This window comes from Pteropus medius, unplaced genomic scaffold (genome assembly GCF_902729225.1).
Source record: "Pteropus medius unplaced genomic scaffold, Ma_sr-lr_union100, whole genome shotgun sequence".
Classification (NCBI taxonomy): domain Eukaryota; kingdom Metazoa; phylum Chordata; class Mammalia; order Chiroptera; family Pteropodidae; genus Pteropus; species Pteropus medius.
Window position 1 is genome coordinate 4,969,090 of NW_024344436.1, and position 13,699 is coordinate 4,982,788.

Consider the following 13,699-nt stretch of genomic DNA (forward strand, 5'->3'; position numbering starts at 1 on the left):
GGCGGGCCTTGGCGGCGTGCGGCCAATCCCTGCGCGCGGCTGCGCCGCATTGGGGGAACTGCAGAGCGGGCTGCAGAAGCCGCCAATCGGCCGCGTAGGGTACTCGCGGCCTCGCTGCGCGGCCCAATAGAGCGGCCGCGCGGGCGGGACCAGGCACTAAGGCCGCGGTCGCGCTAACGGTCGTCTCCCGGGCGGGGCACGCCGCGCGGAGGGCGACGTCCACGATGAGCGCCGGGAACGGGGAGCACGGGGAATGCCGAGCACGAGGAATGCCGGGAACAGAGATGCGCGGGATGTGCGGGGGATGCTGGGAACGGGGGAGCGCGGGGGATGCCGGGAACCAGGAGCGCGGAGAACGCCGGGAGCAAGGGCCTCTCGCGCCAGTCTCTTGATTAGACGGTGCGACCGACACAGTCCACACGTAGGCATTTTCCAATAATAAGCATTAAACCTAATTATTGGGAGAAAAGGACAAGTATGCCCAATTGTCTGGCACTTTTTCGTTTGCTAATAGTGTATGAGGAGTCTCAAAAAAGGGAGGGTATATGTGAATGGAGAAAGGACCTCTCTTCCTTAAAATGCCAGTAAGTAAATGTAGAAGGAATGATGGAGATAGAAAATATCCTATTTGGCAGCCAGCACATTAACTGCTGCAGACAAAAATCATGAATGCTAAAAATGACAAAAGTATGAGAAACGAGGGGGAGGGGATTGTCTTTTACAAAGTTGCAACGTTTCTCCCCCAAGATACTAACTGCAAAGGGAAAATGGTTAACTTTGTGGTGGAAAAAACGTAAGAGACACCACCTTAACCAAGTGACCAAAGTCACCAGTAAATGTGTACACATCCAAATTTAACAAATTATACACTTTAAGAATATGTGTTGCAGAGACTCATGGACATGGACAATGAACTAGTAGTTACCAGAGGGGATGGGGGAAGGGAGACGTAGACGGGGCGGGGGGAGGTATATTTAAATCATTTCTTCAATTAAAATAATTATTTTTTAAAAGAAGAATATGTGTTGCATTGTATATTAACTGTACCTCAAAAGTGAAGGAAAACACCAGGAAAGGGACATATTGTGGGCCTCCTGAGAACAATATATATCACTTGGTATTTCTGCCCTAAAAGCAAAACCTGAATTTAATTACTAAGAAACATCAGGCAAATACAAATGAGGGACATTCTACCAAAGAACTGGCTGGTACTCTTCCAAAGTTTCAAGGTCGTGCAAGTCAAAGACAGGCTGAGAAGCCATCTTCAATTAAAGGAGACACAACTAATTGCAATGTGGAATCTGGATCCTAGATTGGAACCTGGTTTAGGAATGGGATATTAGTGGGACAATTGGTAAAATTCAAATAGGTTCTGTAGGTCAGTTAATAGTGTATCAATGCTAATTTCCTGGTTGTAATCATTTAACTTGTTGGATAAGGTTAACATTTGGGGGAACTTCATGAAGGATACAGTAATTCTTTGTTCTACTTTCCAAGTGTGTAGCAAATTGAAATCATGTCAAAATGAAAAGGTTAAAAAAAAGGTGGGGGGATGGGGGGAGGGAGTGTCCCAGATGAGGAAGCTGGAGAACTACCCAAGCCCTTTCTTACCTTCCTACCCTCTTTCTTTGGCCTGGTTGCCTCAGTGGGCAGTACCAGGCACCTCATAGTGGGCATCAAGCCCCAGGAGGGTCTCGTTCCTGGATTTGGCCAGCTGCTGGCCTTGGCCCAGTGTAGTCAGAGTCCATCCAACTGTAGCCACCTCTCCACACTTCATTGCTTGGTGAGTTGGAGGCTCCACCTGCCTCAGACTTGAGACCTCAGACCTACCCTCTATAGCCAACTTCCCACACAGCCTGGGTGATGGACAAGGGCCCTCACCATAGCACCTCCCCCACAGTCCCCACCTGGCTCCAGCCTCAGAGTCACAAATTTGGATGTACTCCAGCCCAAGCTAGGGAAGGAAACTTTTCCCTCTGGGCTCCTGTTTTTCACCTCAGCCCAGCTCACCCATGAGCCAGGTCTCTGCTGTAGGGCCTGGATGATGTCACCTGCTAGCACCTTAACCAAGGTCACTAGCAAATGTATACACAAGCAAACTTATCAAAAGATGGGTGTTGCGGGGTCAACCTAAGGTCAAGACACATTCCCGGTCTGGTCATACTTGCTTACAGACTTGCCTCTGCATCATTCAGCCCTACACCTCCAGCTTCCATGCCTGCACACCTCAACTCAGATGTCTTGGAGTCAGAGAGTGGGAGAAGCTCATCTAGGAAGGGGCATCTGAGAAGGGGATGAATTCTCCATTCACCCAGAAGAGGACTCCTACTGGGGACTCAGGGATCAGATATATCTGGTGACAAGCACAGAAGACTGGCTAAGACATGCCAAGGTCAAGCCCAGGCCTTCCCGGATGGTATGTCAAAAGCACTTCTAGAAGGCATCAGTTTCCTAGGGTCTCTGTACTCTTTTAATAGCACAGGGGCCTCACTTCAAGGCACTGGCCTAAATAAATGAGGGCTTGGGAAGCACCAGCCAGTGGTTCAAATGTCTGCCATCCTTTGTTCAAATGTCTACCTGGCCTAGGCACCAGAATACAGTAGTGGGCAAGAGAGGAAAAGTCCTGATTTCCTGGAGCTCTCCTGACATACAGACACACAAGAAATAGAATACATTGCATGTCAGACAGTGCTGCTATAGAGAAAGAGCAGGGAGCAAGGCAGGGAAAATTGCAACTTTAGATGGGATGCCCCCGCAAGACTTTAGCAAAGGCCTGCAAGATATGAGGTAGAGTGCTGTTGGATTATCTGGGGTAGGAGTTATTCAGGCAGAGACAAGGAGTGCAAAGGCCCTGGGCAGGATATATGCAAAAAGCTAATGGCACTAGTCCATTAACAGTGGCAGGGGCTGGATCAAGTGAGGTGAAGGTGGGAGGGATGCCAGGCAGCAGGATGAGACCAGTGTGGGAGGACTGTGAGACCACAGAGGCAGGCACCCCAAGATCCACCTCGTCTTCACTCTGCTCCTTTCTGGTCTCATGGCTCTGCCTCCACACCTGCCTGGGAACTGAGAGACTATTATGGTGTCTCCCCAAGCCTCAGTTTCCTCATCTTTAAAGTGAAGGTCACAATTATATTATTTTGCTAGGATAGCCATAACAAAATATCACAAATGAGTGGTTTCAACAACAGAAATGTATTCTCTCACAATTCTGAAAGCCAGAAGTCTGAGATCAGGTGTCAGCAGGCCCTTGCTCTCTCTGAAGTTATCAGGGAAAGATCTGTTCCAGGTCTCTGTTCTAGCTTCTGGTAATTTCTTAGCATGTGGCAGCATAACTCATCTTCATAGGGTGTTCTCTCTGCATGTGTATCTGTCCATGTCTAAATTTTCCCTTTTTTATAAGAACACCAGTCGTATTGGATTAGGGCCCACCCTAATGACTTCATTTTATTGCTGTAAAGACCCTGATAAGGTTCCATTCTAAGGTCTTGGAGTTAGGACTACAACATATCTTTTGGGGGCACAAAACTCAACTCATCACCATCACAGAACTACACCTTCAGCTGCTCCTTCCTTGTGTGTGTATGCGGGGGGAGGGGGGTTCTGGGCTGTTGGGGAGCCCCGGGTGGGCTGGGCACTGAGGGGTCCATGACAAGGGTGGGGAAGCTTTCCCTGGATGCCCCATCCCTGGGGCAGAGGTAAACATCTGGAGAGCCTCTTCAATGGCTCTGCATCCAGCACAACGGTGCCCCACAAGGACGGATATGCCTGGCTAGTGTGAGTGCTGGTGTAGGGCACTAGTCCATGCTGTGGGGTGGCTAGCTGAGGCAAAGAGTATCAGGTGTCAGCAGTGCCTGAGCTTGGAGCCTGGCTCTTTGTGGCTAAGCCAGACATTTGTGGGACTTGGGGCTGGTTTCCTCTTGGGCCTAGGAGCATGGGCTGTGTCACTGTTTCGAGCCCCTTTAAGCCTAGCTGTGCTGAAGCACTTTTCTTCTGAGTTTAAAGTAAGTTGAGGAGGGCATCAGGCCCCTGAGGGGTGGTTGAATAGGAAGATGAGCAGGCAAGTTGGGTCTGATGTAGGTTCACACTGCACCCCAAGCTCTCAGTGCTCCGAGAAGGCGAAGTCCAAGGGTCAACTACAAAAGCAGAGGGAAGCCTGGGGCTCAACACTGGACATGTGAGACCCCCTTATGCTTGGCCCCTGCTGGGGACAGGAACTCCCAAGTGCCTGCCCAAAACCAGGGTTGCAACAGACTACATTTGCTCTCTTACCCTGAAACCTAACCCATTCCCTGGTCTCCATGGTTCACACCAAGCGCACACCTGACCACACCACTCCCTCAGAGGGTCCAGGGGTTCTCTATTGCAAATGAATAATTCCCTCACTCCTTGGCCCAGCTCAGGAGGCCCTGTCACCAGCACCTACCATGTCCCAGGCACACAGGCTCTCTTGCGCCCAAGCCTTTGCCCAAGGACCCTCGGGCTTCCATCATGACACTCAGGAGGCCATAGAAACAGGCTCCCGACCCCTCGTACACAACTGCTCTGGTCTTCTCCATCATACCAGTTAAGGACTTGGAATGCATAGACCCACCACAGCCTCAGTTTTATTATCAATGTGTCACATTCAAATATAAATTCCTATGAAGTTTGACTCCCCAAGGAGAAGGGAAAGGCAGGGGCTGGCTCTATCCCCTCAATGAGATGGGCTTGCCCAGAACCTATGATTCCTGGTGGGCAGGCAAGGCCTGACAGACTGCCAAGGTGCTGAGCACACAAAGGACCCCTGGTGCATGCAGGACTACTCCCCGCCCCGCATGAGAGCCCCATGTACATGGGACCCCCTAGCACACACAGGACCACTGAATCTACCAACCAGACTATGCTTCTGTTATGAGAGTAGGTTTTTCTTGGGTCTTCCTCATTCCTCATTCTAAACATGGCCCATTTCCTCTTAATGAGCAGGTCTAATTGTCAGGAACTGGACTACACCCAGGAGAGGTGGTGCCAGTTTGAAATAGGTCTACTCCTGTTGTTTTGATCAAAGCAAAGACCCACTGGCTAGAAGAGCTTGTGGGTGGGAGAAGCACACCTCTGCCTATCTGTTACATGCATGAGTGTATGTATGCCTGGGAGTGTGTGTGTGTTCCAGCATGTGTGCACATATCTTACCTGTGCATGTGTGTGCCTGTGTGTTCATGCCCTATGGGTGTACCTATGTGCCTGTGTACCTGTAGGCATGTATGTAAGCATGTGTCTTGTGCGTGTGTCTCTATGCATGGACAGAGGACAGACCCAGATGCATTCACACATACGCAGCACACCTGGACCTATCCCTGACCTGGCTGTGTGACTCTGTCAGTCCCACTGGCGTAAGGGTGGACCTCAAGCTAGATACAGGGACACAGATAAATCACACACAAATCAGAGGGCTGTGGTCCTGGGAGTTTACTGGCAGAGTCACAGGTAGTGTATATGGTGTGGAAGGTTTCTGTCCATCCCTCAAGGCAGGGCCTTACAGGAGTCCTCCGGCCACACGGGCTTAGCTCTGCAGCCTGAACTCGTGCGTGCTGGTCTCCCAGCGGGAAGGGTCCTTGTCCAGCATGCTGCGCTCTGTGAAGGTCACGTGCCCATCCGCGTCCACGAGGATGACTGTGTTGGTTCTGAAAGAGAGCATGGGGCCCATGTTCAGCCCACTGCCCTTGGCCACCTGTCAGAGCACCGTCTGGGTTCAGATCCAAGGCAGAAGGGTCAAACCCACCACACCTGGGACCCATGCTAGGCACTTGGCCCAGCTGGAGGCAGGTCACAAATGAGCAGCAGCCTCAGCCTTGAGGAATGGAGGGACCCATCTGTGGCATCTGGGCACTGAGCCTGGAGGGACCTGGAGCTCTCTGGCTGGCCCCACAAGTCCATGCTCAGCAAGACCTGTCATCTCCACTCTGAAACACCCACAGCCTGCCCTGCCTGCCCTCTGCAGCACAAGCCCCAAATGCCCACCACTCTCACCAGGGTGAGTCCTGGGCTGACCATGCACTTCCCTGATCAGAATCCCCCAGGACTCTCAGACAATGGCCTAGCACCACTACAGGGAACTGCCCAGACATTCGGCCATGCTCAGCTCCTCTAAAAGGTCAAGCTGTCAACTGCCTAGAGATCAGGCCTTCTTCAATGAGAAAAACTCCCTCCTGTCCTCCCTCATGACCACCACCACTGCATCTCAAATGCTCAGCACACCTTCTCTCCTCCTGCATGGCCCTTCCCCCAATGAGTACTCACATTGCTAGCACCTGTCTCCCACTGACAGAGGGCAGACACCAGGTTCCCAAGCAGCCTCAGCACAAACAGGCTGATACCCAGGGTGGGCACATGCATGCTGAAAACTAGGGGTCTCAGTTGGGATGGGACCCAGTAGCCATGTACCCAACCAGGGAGGAGACCTGGTGCTCTGCTTTATGCACTAAGTACGCATGAACACACAATTTAGTCACAAAAATAAGCCTATGAAAGAAAAGGGGCTTGAGGGAAATGACATCCTTGCTGAGGGAAAAGCTAGCCCAGATGGGAAGGATGACATTCAGATGTGCAACCCGCAAGCCCTTGAGCATCATCAGTGGGCCCTGGAGCATCAGTGCCAAGCATTCATATCACACTGGCCCTGCCCACCATCCCATCCCCCAGCCAGAGGGCTTGAAACTGTCATTTCCTAGGGGATGGAGGACCTGACAGAGGGGCCTGCCACCCTCTGTCAGGTGGTCCCAGGACTTCACATGTCCATCCCCCTGCCAGATGCCCTCAGCATCATCGAAGCCTCAGCCATTTCACCACAGCAAGGTTAGCTCACAGCCCCCTGGGAGATCTACCTCCTCATTTGCATGGAGGTAGCAATAACCCAACCTCTCCCACCTGTAAGGAACAAAGGGGTCTGGCTCACTCAATCTCAAATGACCTGAACCCCAAACCAGGTGTGTGTAACATCACCCTGACATCAGTTAGCACTTGTCATGGCCCAAACACCTCGTCCCTGAGTCTTTGGCAACCTTGGGCTCCCAAGGGCAGGGCCCATCCATCATAGTTGCTCCAGGCCCCCAGCCTAGCACGAGGTTGGTGTAAGCCCAGCTTAGGCAGATGTGGCTACACATGAGTTCGCTCTCTACCTCCAAGCCAGGTGGGCCAGGCACGTGGCAGGAGTACTCTTGGAGCATCCTGGCTGGACCAGCAGCCTACCCTCCCCTGTGCATCCCAGCCACCTCCAAGTACATGATATGGCCTGTCCTCTGATGAAGCCATGTGGGCAGGTCAGGCCTTCTAGCCTTGCACCCAGGTGGGAGGGAGGAAGGAAAGGAATTTTCCAGGATAGCAGACATCTGTACCAACACCTTCTCCCTCCTGGACATTTTCACCTGTTGCCCCTTTCCTGGGGTAAGGTGACATCACAGGATCAGATGACCTAGTCCTAGCCCTGTTCACATAGAGAATGTGATAGGCCCAAGGATGCAGGGCAAGTAAAGGGAAGAGCCAGGCAGTGGGACCTCCGGGCCCACAGGGATTTGCTGAGATGTGTGTGCCCTATGCCATACTGGCTATCAAGGCTGTGTAGAGGGTAGGAAGCAGCTCAAGACCCCCTGCTGGGAGGCAATGGAAGCCTCAGGGGCCTCTCGCCTAGTCTGCAACACCCCTGGGAGCTGGCATCTGCTCATCCCACAGCCCCCTGAGCTGAAATGGCAGCTGCTTCTAGACATGGCAGAAGCTCTGGGATCCATGGGGCTCAGGTTCCTCATGGAACAGGATAGGATGCACCCAGCAGCCCACCGTACCTGGTCCCGTAGTCTGGGCAACGTACACACACAGCTGCGTACTTGCTCAGAATGGGCTGCACGGACTCCCTGCCCTGGTCCTCAATGGCCGGGTCCGGCAACTGCCTGGAAGGACAGAGGAGGGGTCACCATCAGCCTCTCCATGGCCCGCCTACAGCCCCATAGTACCTGAGGAGCCCATCAGCCTCGGGAGGGCTATTTTGTGCATTTTTCTGCTCCAAGGCCTCAAATCTCTGTCAAGATTTTCACTTAGGATTTCATTGCTGGGCCTGGACTGCCGATAGTGATCACTGGGCCAGCTCTCCCTGCCAGGGCCACCAGGAGCTTTCCCAGGACCCAGGACCCCAAAGTTATAAGCACCTGTGAGCTAGGAAGGCTCTGCTGGATTGGAAAAAATCCCTGGGGTCTTTTTGGTCAGAGAAGTACAGGGCCCCCCTCAGGAGGACAGAAGCTACTCTGGGAGAGAGCTTGCCCTCCCATCTCAATAAAGCCTGAGTTGGTAGTTGCACTTCAGGCAAGGGCCAGGCTGAGAGGTGTGGTCACCTGGCCACACATGCTCCCTGCCTATCCCAAGAGGTGTCCTACAGGCATCTCTCTACTTTACAGGAGCCCACTCAAGCCCTGCAGCTTGCCAGCCACTGTAGATGGCACCAGGGCCACAGCTGTTAATAAAAGGAGGCAGGGCCTGTCATGGGCCAGCAGGGATGACAGTGACTGAGTGCTGTGTGGACTTACAGCTGAGCATGGGCTACCAGGTGAGCCCAGGTAGGGCTTCCCCAAGGTGGTAGCTATGCCAAGGCTGTGCCCTGGTTCATGGTTCAGAGGAGAAGAAGGGTGAGTAAGGGTCAGGGAGGGTCCCCAGTGGAGAGAAGCTGGAGGCAGGCCAAGGGGGGCTCCCCTTAGGAGACCACTGGGCATCTGGGCAGGACATTGGCCTGGCCTGGCTGGGTGGGGTAGGGGAGGCATGTGTGGACAATACACTGTGGGAGGAAGGTAGCTTGGCCAATACCTTGACCCCCCCAACTAGGATGGTCAAGATATGCCAGAAGGTGGCATCCCTGGAGTAGGTGCGCCATGAAGAGGCCATTGAAGTGCCTCAAGGAAGTCGGGTGAGGGACTCCTTTTCTTTAGGCAATTCCTAGGATGAGTATGTCTGTGCCATAGCTGCTAGTGGGACAGTATGTGGGAAGGACACTCAACTTCCAGATGTACTCTGAGGCTGGCTGCTCTCTTCTGTGGTTTGCTTGGAATCTCCCGCTAGCCTGCAGCTATTCCCAGCCCCATGTGAGCGCACTCCAGGCCTCTGAGAGCACCAAGTTTCCTAGCACAGTGGCCCACAAATGCCCTATCTCCCATCATCGAAGGCCCCCTGTCAGACTTCGACTGCCCATGTGAGCAGGCGGGACGGGAGTAGAGGGCAGTGTGTCTGTGCATCTGTCAGGTTCCCCAGCAGCTGAGTAGCTGGCACCAGTTACCTCCACAGGCCTCAAAGAGCAGCAGAGACTGCTTGCCTCTCTGCCCCAGAGCCAAAGTGATAGAGGGATATTCTGCTCACCCCAGTGGGACCCACCCACTCACGCCTCCTCGTTGTTGAGCACGTCCAGGAGCTGGGTGATGAGGACTTCCTTAGGGAGTGCCTGGCACCGTTCCACAGCCTCCAGGAAGAGCTGCTTCCCAAAGCACAGCTTTTTCCAGGGCGTCTCCAGCAGCGCATTACTCAGCCCATAGGTTCCTGCAGGAAGGGGGTCAACCTGCCAGTGCAGAGTCCCAGCTGTCTGAATTTAGGGTAAACTCACACCCACCCACCCACCCAGCACGAGGCAAGGTGCTGGGGACACAACCAGGGTCACTGTGGCCAGGCCGCCCCACACTCCAGCATCTTTTGTATGCACAGTCCCAAACTGTCTGCATGGTGAGAGGTGGAGAACTTAATATGGTGGGGTGCGTGCAGGAGACCTAGAGGCACAGACGCCAAATGGCATTGATAATTAGAAATAAACAACCTGAAATCAAACTGGGCAAAGGAAAGGGGGACCTTGAGAAGGAACCACCTCCGCATTTCACTCACATGTCTCTCTAAGCTAGAAAAAAGCTGCGAGGTGTGGGTCCACCTAAATATGACAAGGGTAGTTGAATCAGCAACTGGAGGCCAGGAGGGCACCAGCCCACAACTCACATCAGCAGTTAGGGAACCCACCAACATCAGGACAGCCCCACCTAGTGGGGATAGGTAGGGTCTCCTCTCCGTGCTGGCTGGGACCTTAGTTGAATGAATCTTAAGGTCTCTGGCACAAGTTTTCCAAAACAAGTTCTCAGTGGTTAACAAAAGGCATTATAAAAAAGCAAAGAGTTTCTCACGTCAAAAAAAAAGAGAAGCACGGCCTTGAGGTAGAGAGGCTAGGGCAGGCAACAGGGGCAGGTGAGCTCGAAGTCATGTGTCCTAAAAGGTGCACTGAGGACAGGGAGCCGCCAGCCTCTGCTTCTGCCAGACTTTCAGGGCAGAGTCTTGACAGTATAACGTGACCCTAGTCACTTTCCGGGAACACAACTCTGACTCTGCCAGGTCCCCATAGCCACGGCACCAACCTGGGGTATCACTGTGCTTTATCTATCAGGAGCGACAGGAAAGCATCATCAGTGGTGCTGTGCACCTGGGTAGCCACATATAAAGAATAAAGTGGAACCCCTACCTCACATTATACACAAGAATCAATTCAAAATGTCCCAAAGACCTAAATGTAAGAGCTAAAACTTTAAAACTCTTAGAAGAAAATGTAGAGGAAAAGCTACACATCTTTAGATTAGGCAGTGTTTTCTTAGATATGATACCAAAGCACAAGCAATAACTACAACAAAAATAGATAAAATGGACAACATCAAAATTGTAAATGATGTGCTTCGAAAGATATCAATTAAAAAGTGAAAAGAAAATCCACAGAAGAGAAGAAAATTTTTGCAAATCATGTATCTGATAAGTGACTAGTAGCTAGAATATATAAAGAACTACAACTTAATAATAAAAATACAAACAACCCAATTTAAAAATGGACATAAGATCTGAATAGACAGTTCTTCAAAGAAGATATACAAATGACTATTAAACACATGAAAAGCTGTTCAACATCATTAGCCATCAGGGCACATATGAATCAAAACCACAATGAGATATCACCTTACACCCACCAGGATGGTTGTAATCAAACAGACAATGACAATCGTTGGCAAGAATGTGGAGAAACTGGAACCTCATCCACCACTCGTGGAAATATGAAATGGTGAAAGTGATTTGGAAAATAGTTTGGCAGTTTCTCAAAAGGTTAAATATTACCTTAAGATCCAGCAATTTCCCTCCTAGGTATATACAAGAGAAAAACATGTCCACGCAACTTGCAACAAATGTCCATAACATCATTATCCACAATAGCCAAAAGGTAAAAATAACCTAAGTGTCCATCAAGGGATGAATGGAGAAACAAAATGTAAAATATACGTACAATGGAATATTACTCAGCCATAAAAAGGAATGAAGCCCTAATTCATACTACAACATGGATGAACCCTGAAAACATTATGCTAAGTGAAAAAAGCAAGACACAGAAGGCCACACATTGCATGACTCCATTTATAGAAAATGTCCAGAATAGGCAAATCCATAGAGACAGAAAGATCAGTGGGTGCCAGGGGCTGGGGAGAAAGGGTAATGGGGAGTCACTGGCTATGGTTTCTTTTTGAGGTGATGAAAACATTAGATAGCAGTGATAGTTGTGCAACTTTGTGAATACTACAATCTACTGAATGGTACACTATAAATGAGTGAACTGTATGATATATGAGTTATATCTCAATAAAGCTGTTATTAAAAAATCTAACACAGATCGGGCAAGGGCAGGCTCAGGGATGAAACAACAGAATGTAGTTGAAAAGAATTTCAAGCAAGTCTAGCAAAAACCAAACAACTCTAGTCACAGGGTCTCCAGCACTAAGAACTGAGGGCATCCCAGGGACAGTTTCCAGATGCTTCCACTAAGGCCTCTGGGCCAATGCCTAGAATTGAGGAGGAAGGTCTCCGATCCTTTTGTGCCTTTTAGCTTCCAATTCTCTGGGCAGTCATGAGCTCGGCCCTGGGGGAAAGGTGATCTAAGCTTTAGGCAGTCGGATATGTGAACCAGGTGCTCGCCACAGGCCACTACAGGCCGTAATGTACACAAATGGCCAAAAAGCACAGTCCCAGGAGAGAAATACAACAGAGACTCAGTCTCATAAAAGTACAGAGGTGTCCCCAGAGGAGCAGCCCCCACCCTGTCACCACCCACCAGAGCAGACTCACCTGGTTCCAGGACAACCGGCTCGGGCTCCCCCCGGTTTCCATAGTAGCAGATAACATCTCCCTTCTCTGTGCTGTGAACAAGAGTGCAGAGAGGGTCATATATGGGCCATGGATCATCTTGACCCCTCGTTCCCTGGCAATTTCCACAAGCCCCCATCCCCAGCAGCCCTGCCAGCAGTGAGCACAGGGACAATGGCCCACTGCAGCCAGAACAGGGGCTAGTCCAGGCCCCAGCTCCTCAGGGCCCTTGTAGGCACAGTCATCAAGACTCCTGGCTCACCACAGAAATTGCTGGCGTGGAAGTGGCAGCATCTAAAAGACCCCGCTGCCTCACTGAATGACCTCACTGCATGGGCACTCGGAGGCTGAGAGCAGTGACAGCTGCAGGGGGCTGAGTCCTGCACCCAAGAACACTGGTCCCCTCTGTAAGGCCAAGGCCCCAACCCCCACAGCTCATCTCTGAGCACCTACAAACTGGACAGGATGTCCCAGGGTAACAGAGGCTTCTGAATAAAGCACCAAAGACCACATTTTCCTACTTTCATATGCCGAGTGTGCATTTTAAAATAGTTTAAAATGCTCCAGAGCTGACTGTGTTTCAATTCTAAAGTACTACAGTAAATCTTTCTGCTAAAATCTGGAATGCCTTTTCTGCAAACTAAAGAGGGACAATTTCTGGCCTGTGAGCCACTTCCCTGGTGGACTGCTGGAAATGGAGAACTGAGTCTTCAGGATGAACAAACGTAAAGGAAAGGCTGACTGGGGAGTGTTGGGGAATCCCACCAGCCAGACCCACCCAGGCTCACTTCATCTGCTCAATACCAGCCACCCTGCAGGAAGGACCCCTGACCCCCAGGTGGCTTCCCATTCTGCTCGCATTCTTCTTCCGCACAGCCCTTGGCTCTTTTCTTAAGACATCTGTCTAATGACTTCAGACAAAAAGCTGGAAAGCATGAGGACCTGCAAGAGCGGGTATCCACTCTTACCATGGCTAGTCAGGTAGAGGGGGGCCTTACCCAGGGACCAGCCATGATGGAGATGAGGCTCTCTTCTTCTTGGTCTTGACCCCCTTCTGTTACCAACCAGAGCTGCTGGCTGAATCTGACTCCCTGCGCCCTTTGGCTCCTGACTTCTGACTGACCCCCTGTGCCTTCTGGCTCCCTCTGACCTCTGACTCCCTCCACTCTCCGGGCTGCCCTGGGATGCTCCTTTGGCATAATCCACTGAGTTCCCCTGGTAGCTTCTTGGATGCATCTGAGGAGGCAGGTCCCCACCCCATGGCCCTGGGAGAGCCGCTCAGGCTCTAAGGGGCCCACACTCCCACGCCCTGTCTACAGGAGCACCTGTTCATACATGTGTCCATTCAGAGCATAAGACCCTCATCACCCAGCCAATTGACAGAGCTGCTGAGCACTGAGTCCTGCTAGTTTACAGCCAAGTTGCTGATCTTCCTGCCAGGTCAGACATACACAGAACTACTAACAGGCAAAGTAATCCCTAAACTGACACGGAGGCTCCCCTTCTAGGAGCCACTGAAGGTATGAGCAGGCCAAGG

The 13,699-nt window shown here is 51.4% G+C and overlaps 1 protein-coding gene across 4 annotated transcripts in view; it reads right to left on the bottom strand.

Annotated features, from left to right (window-relative positions):
- Positions 1 to 4,591: 4,591 nt before the first annotated feature.
- TANGO2 (transport and golgi organization 2 homolog) overlaps positions 4,592 to 13,699 on the bottom strand; it is a 34,748-nt gene continuing 25,640 nt past the window's right edge. For all 4 annotated transcript variants that reach the window (XM_039872851.1, XM_039872853.1, XM_039872852.1 and 1 more), the window contains 4 exons: positions 12,145 to 12,215; positions 9,396 to 9,549; positions 7,818 to 7,922; positions 4,592 to 5,663 (listed from right to left, as the gene is read on the bottom strand). In XM_039872851.1, coding sequence (XP_039728785.1) covers positions 5,543 to 5,663; positions 7,818 to 7,922; positions 9,396 to 9,549; positions 12,145 to 12,215 — 451 coding nt within the window. In that variant the 3' untranslated portion in view covers positions 4,592 to 5,542. The remainder of the gene's footprint in view (positions 5,664 to 7,817; positions 7,923 to 9,395; positions 9,550 to 12,144; positions 12,216 to 13,699) is intronic.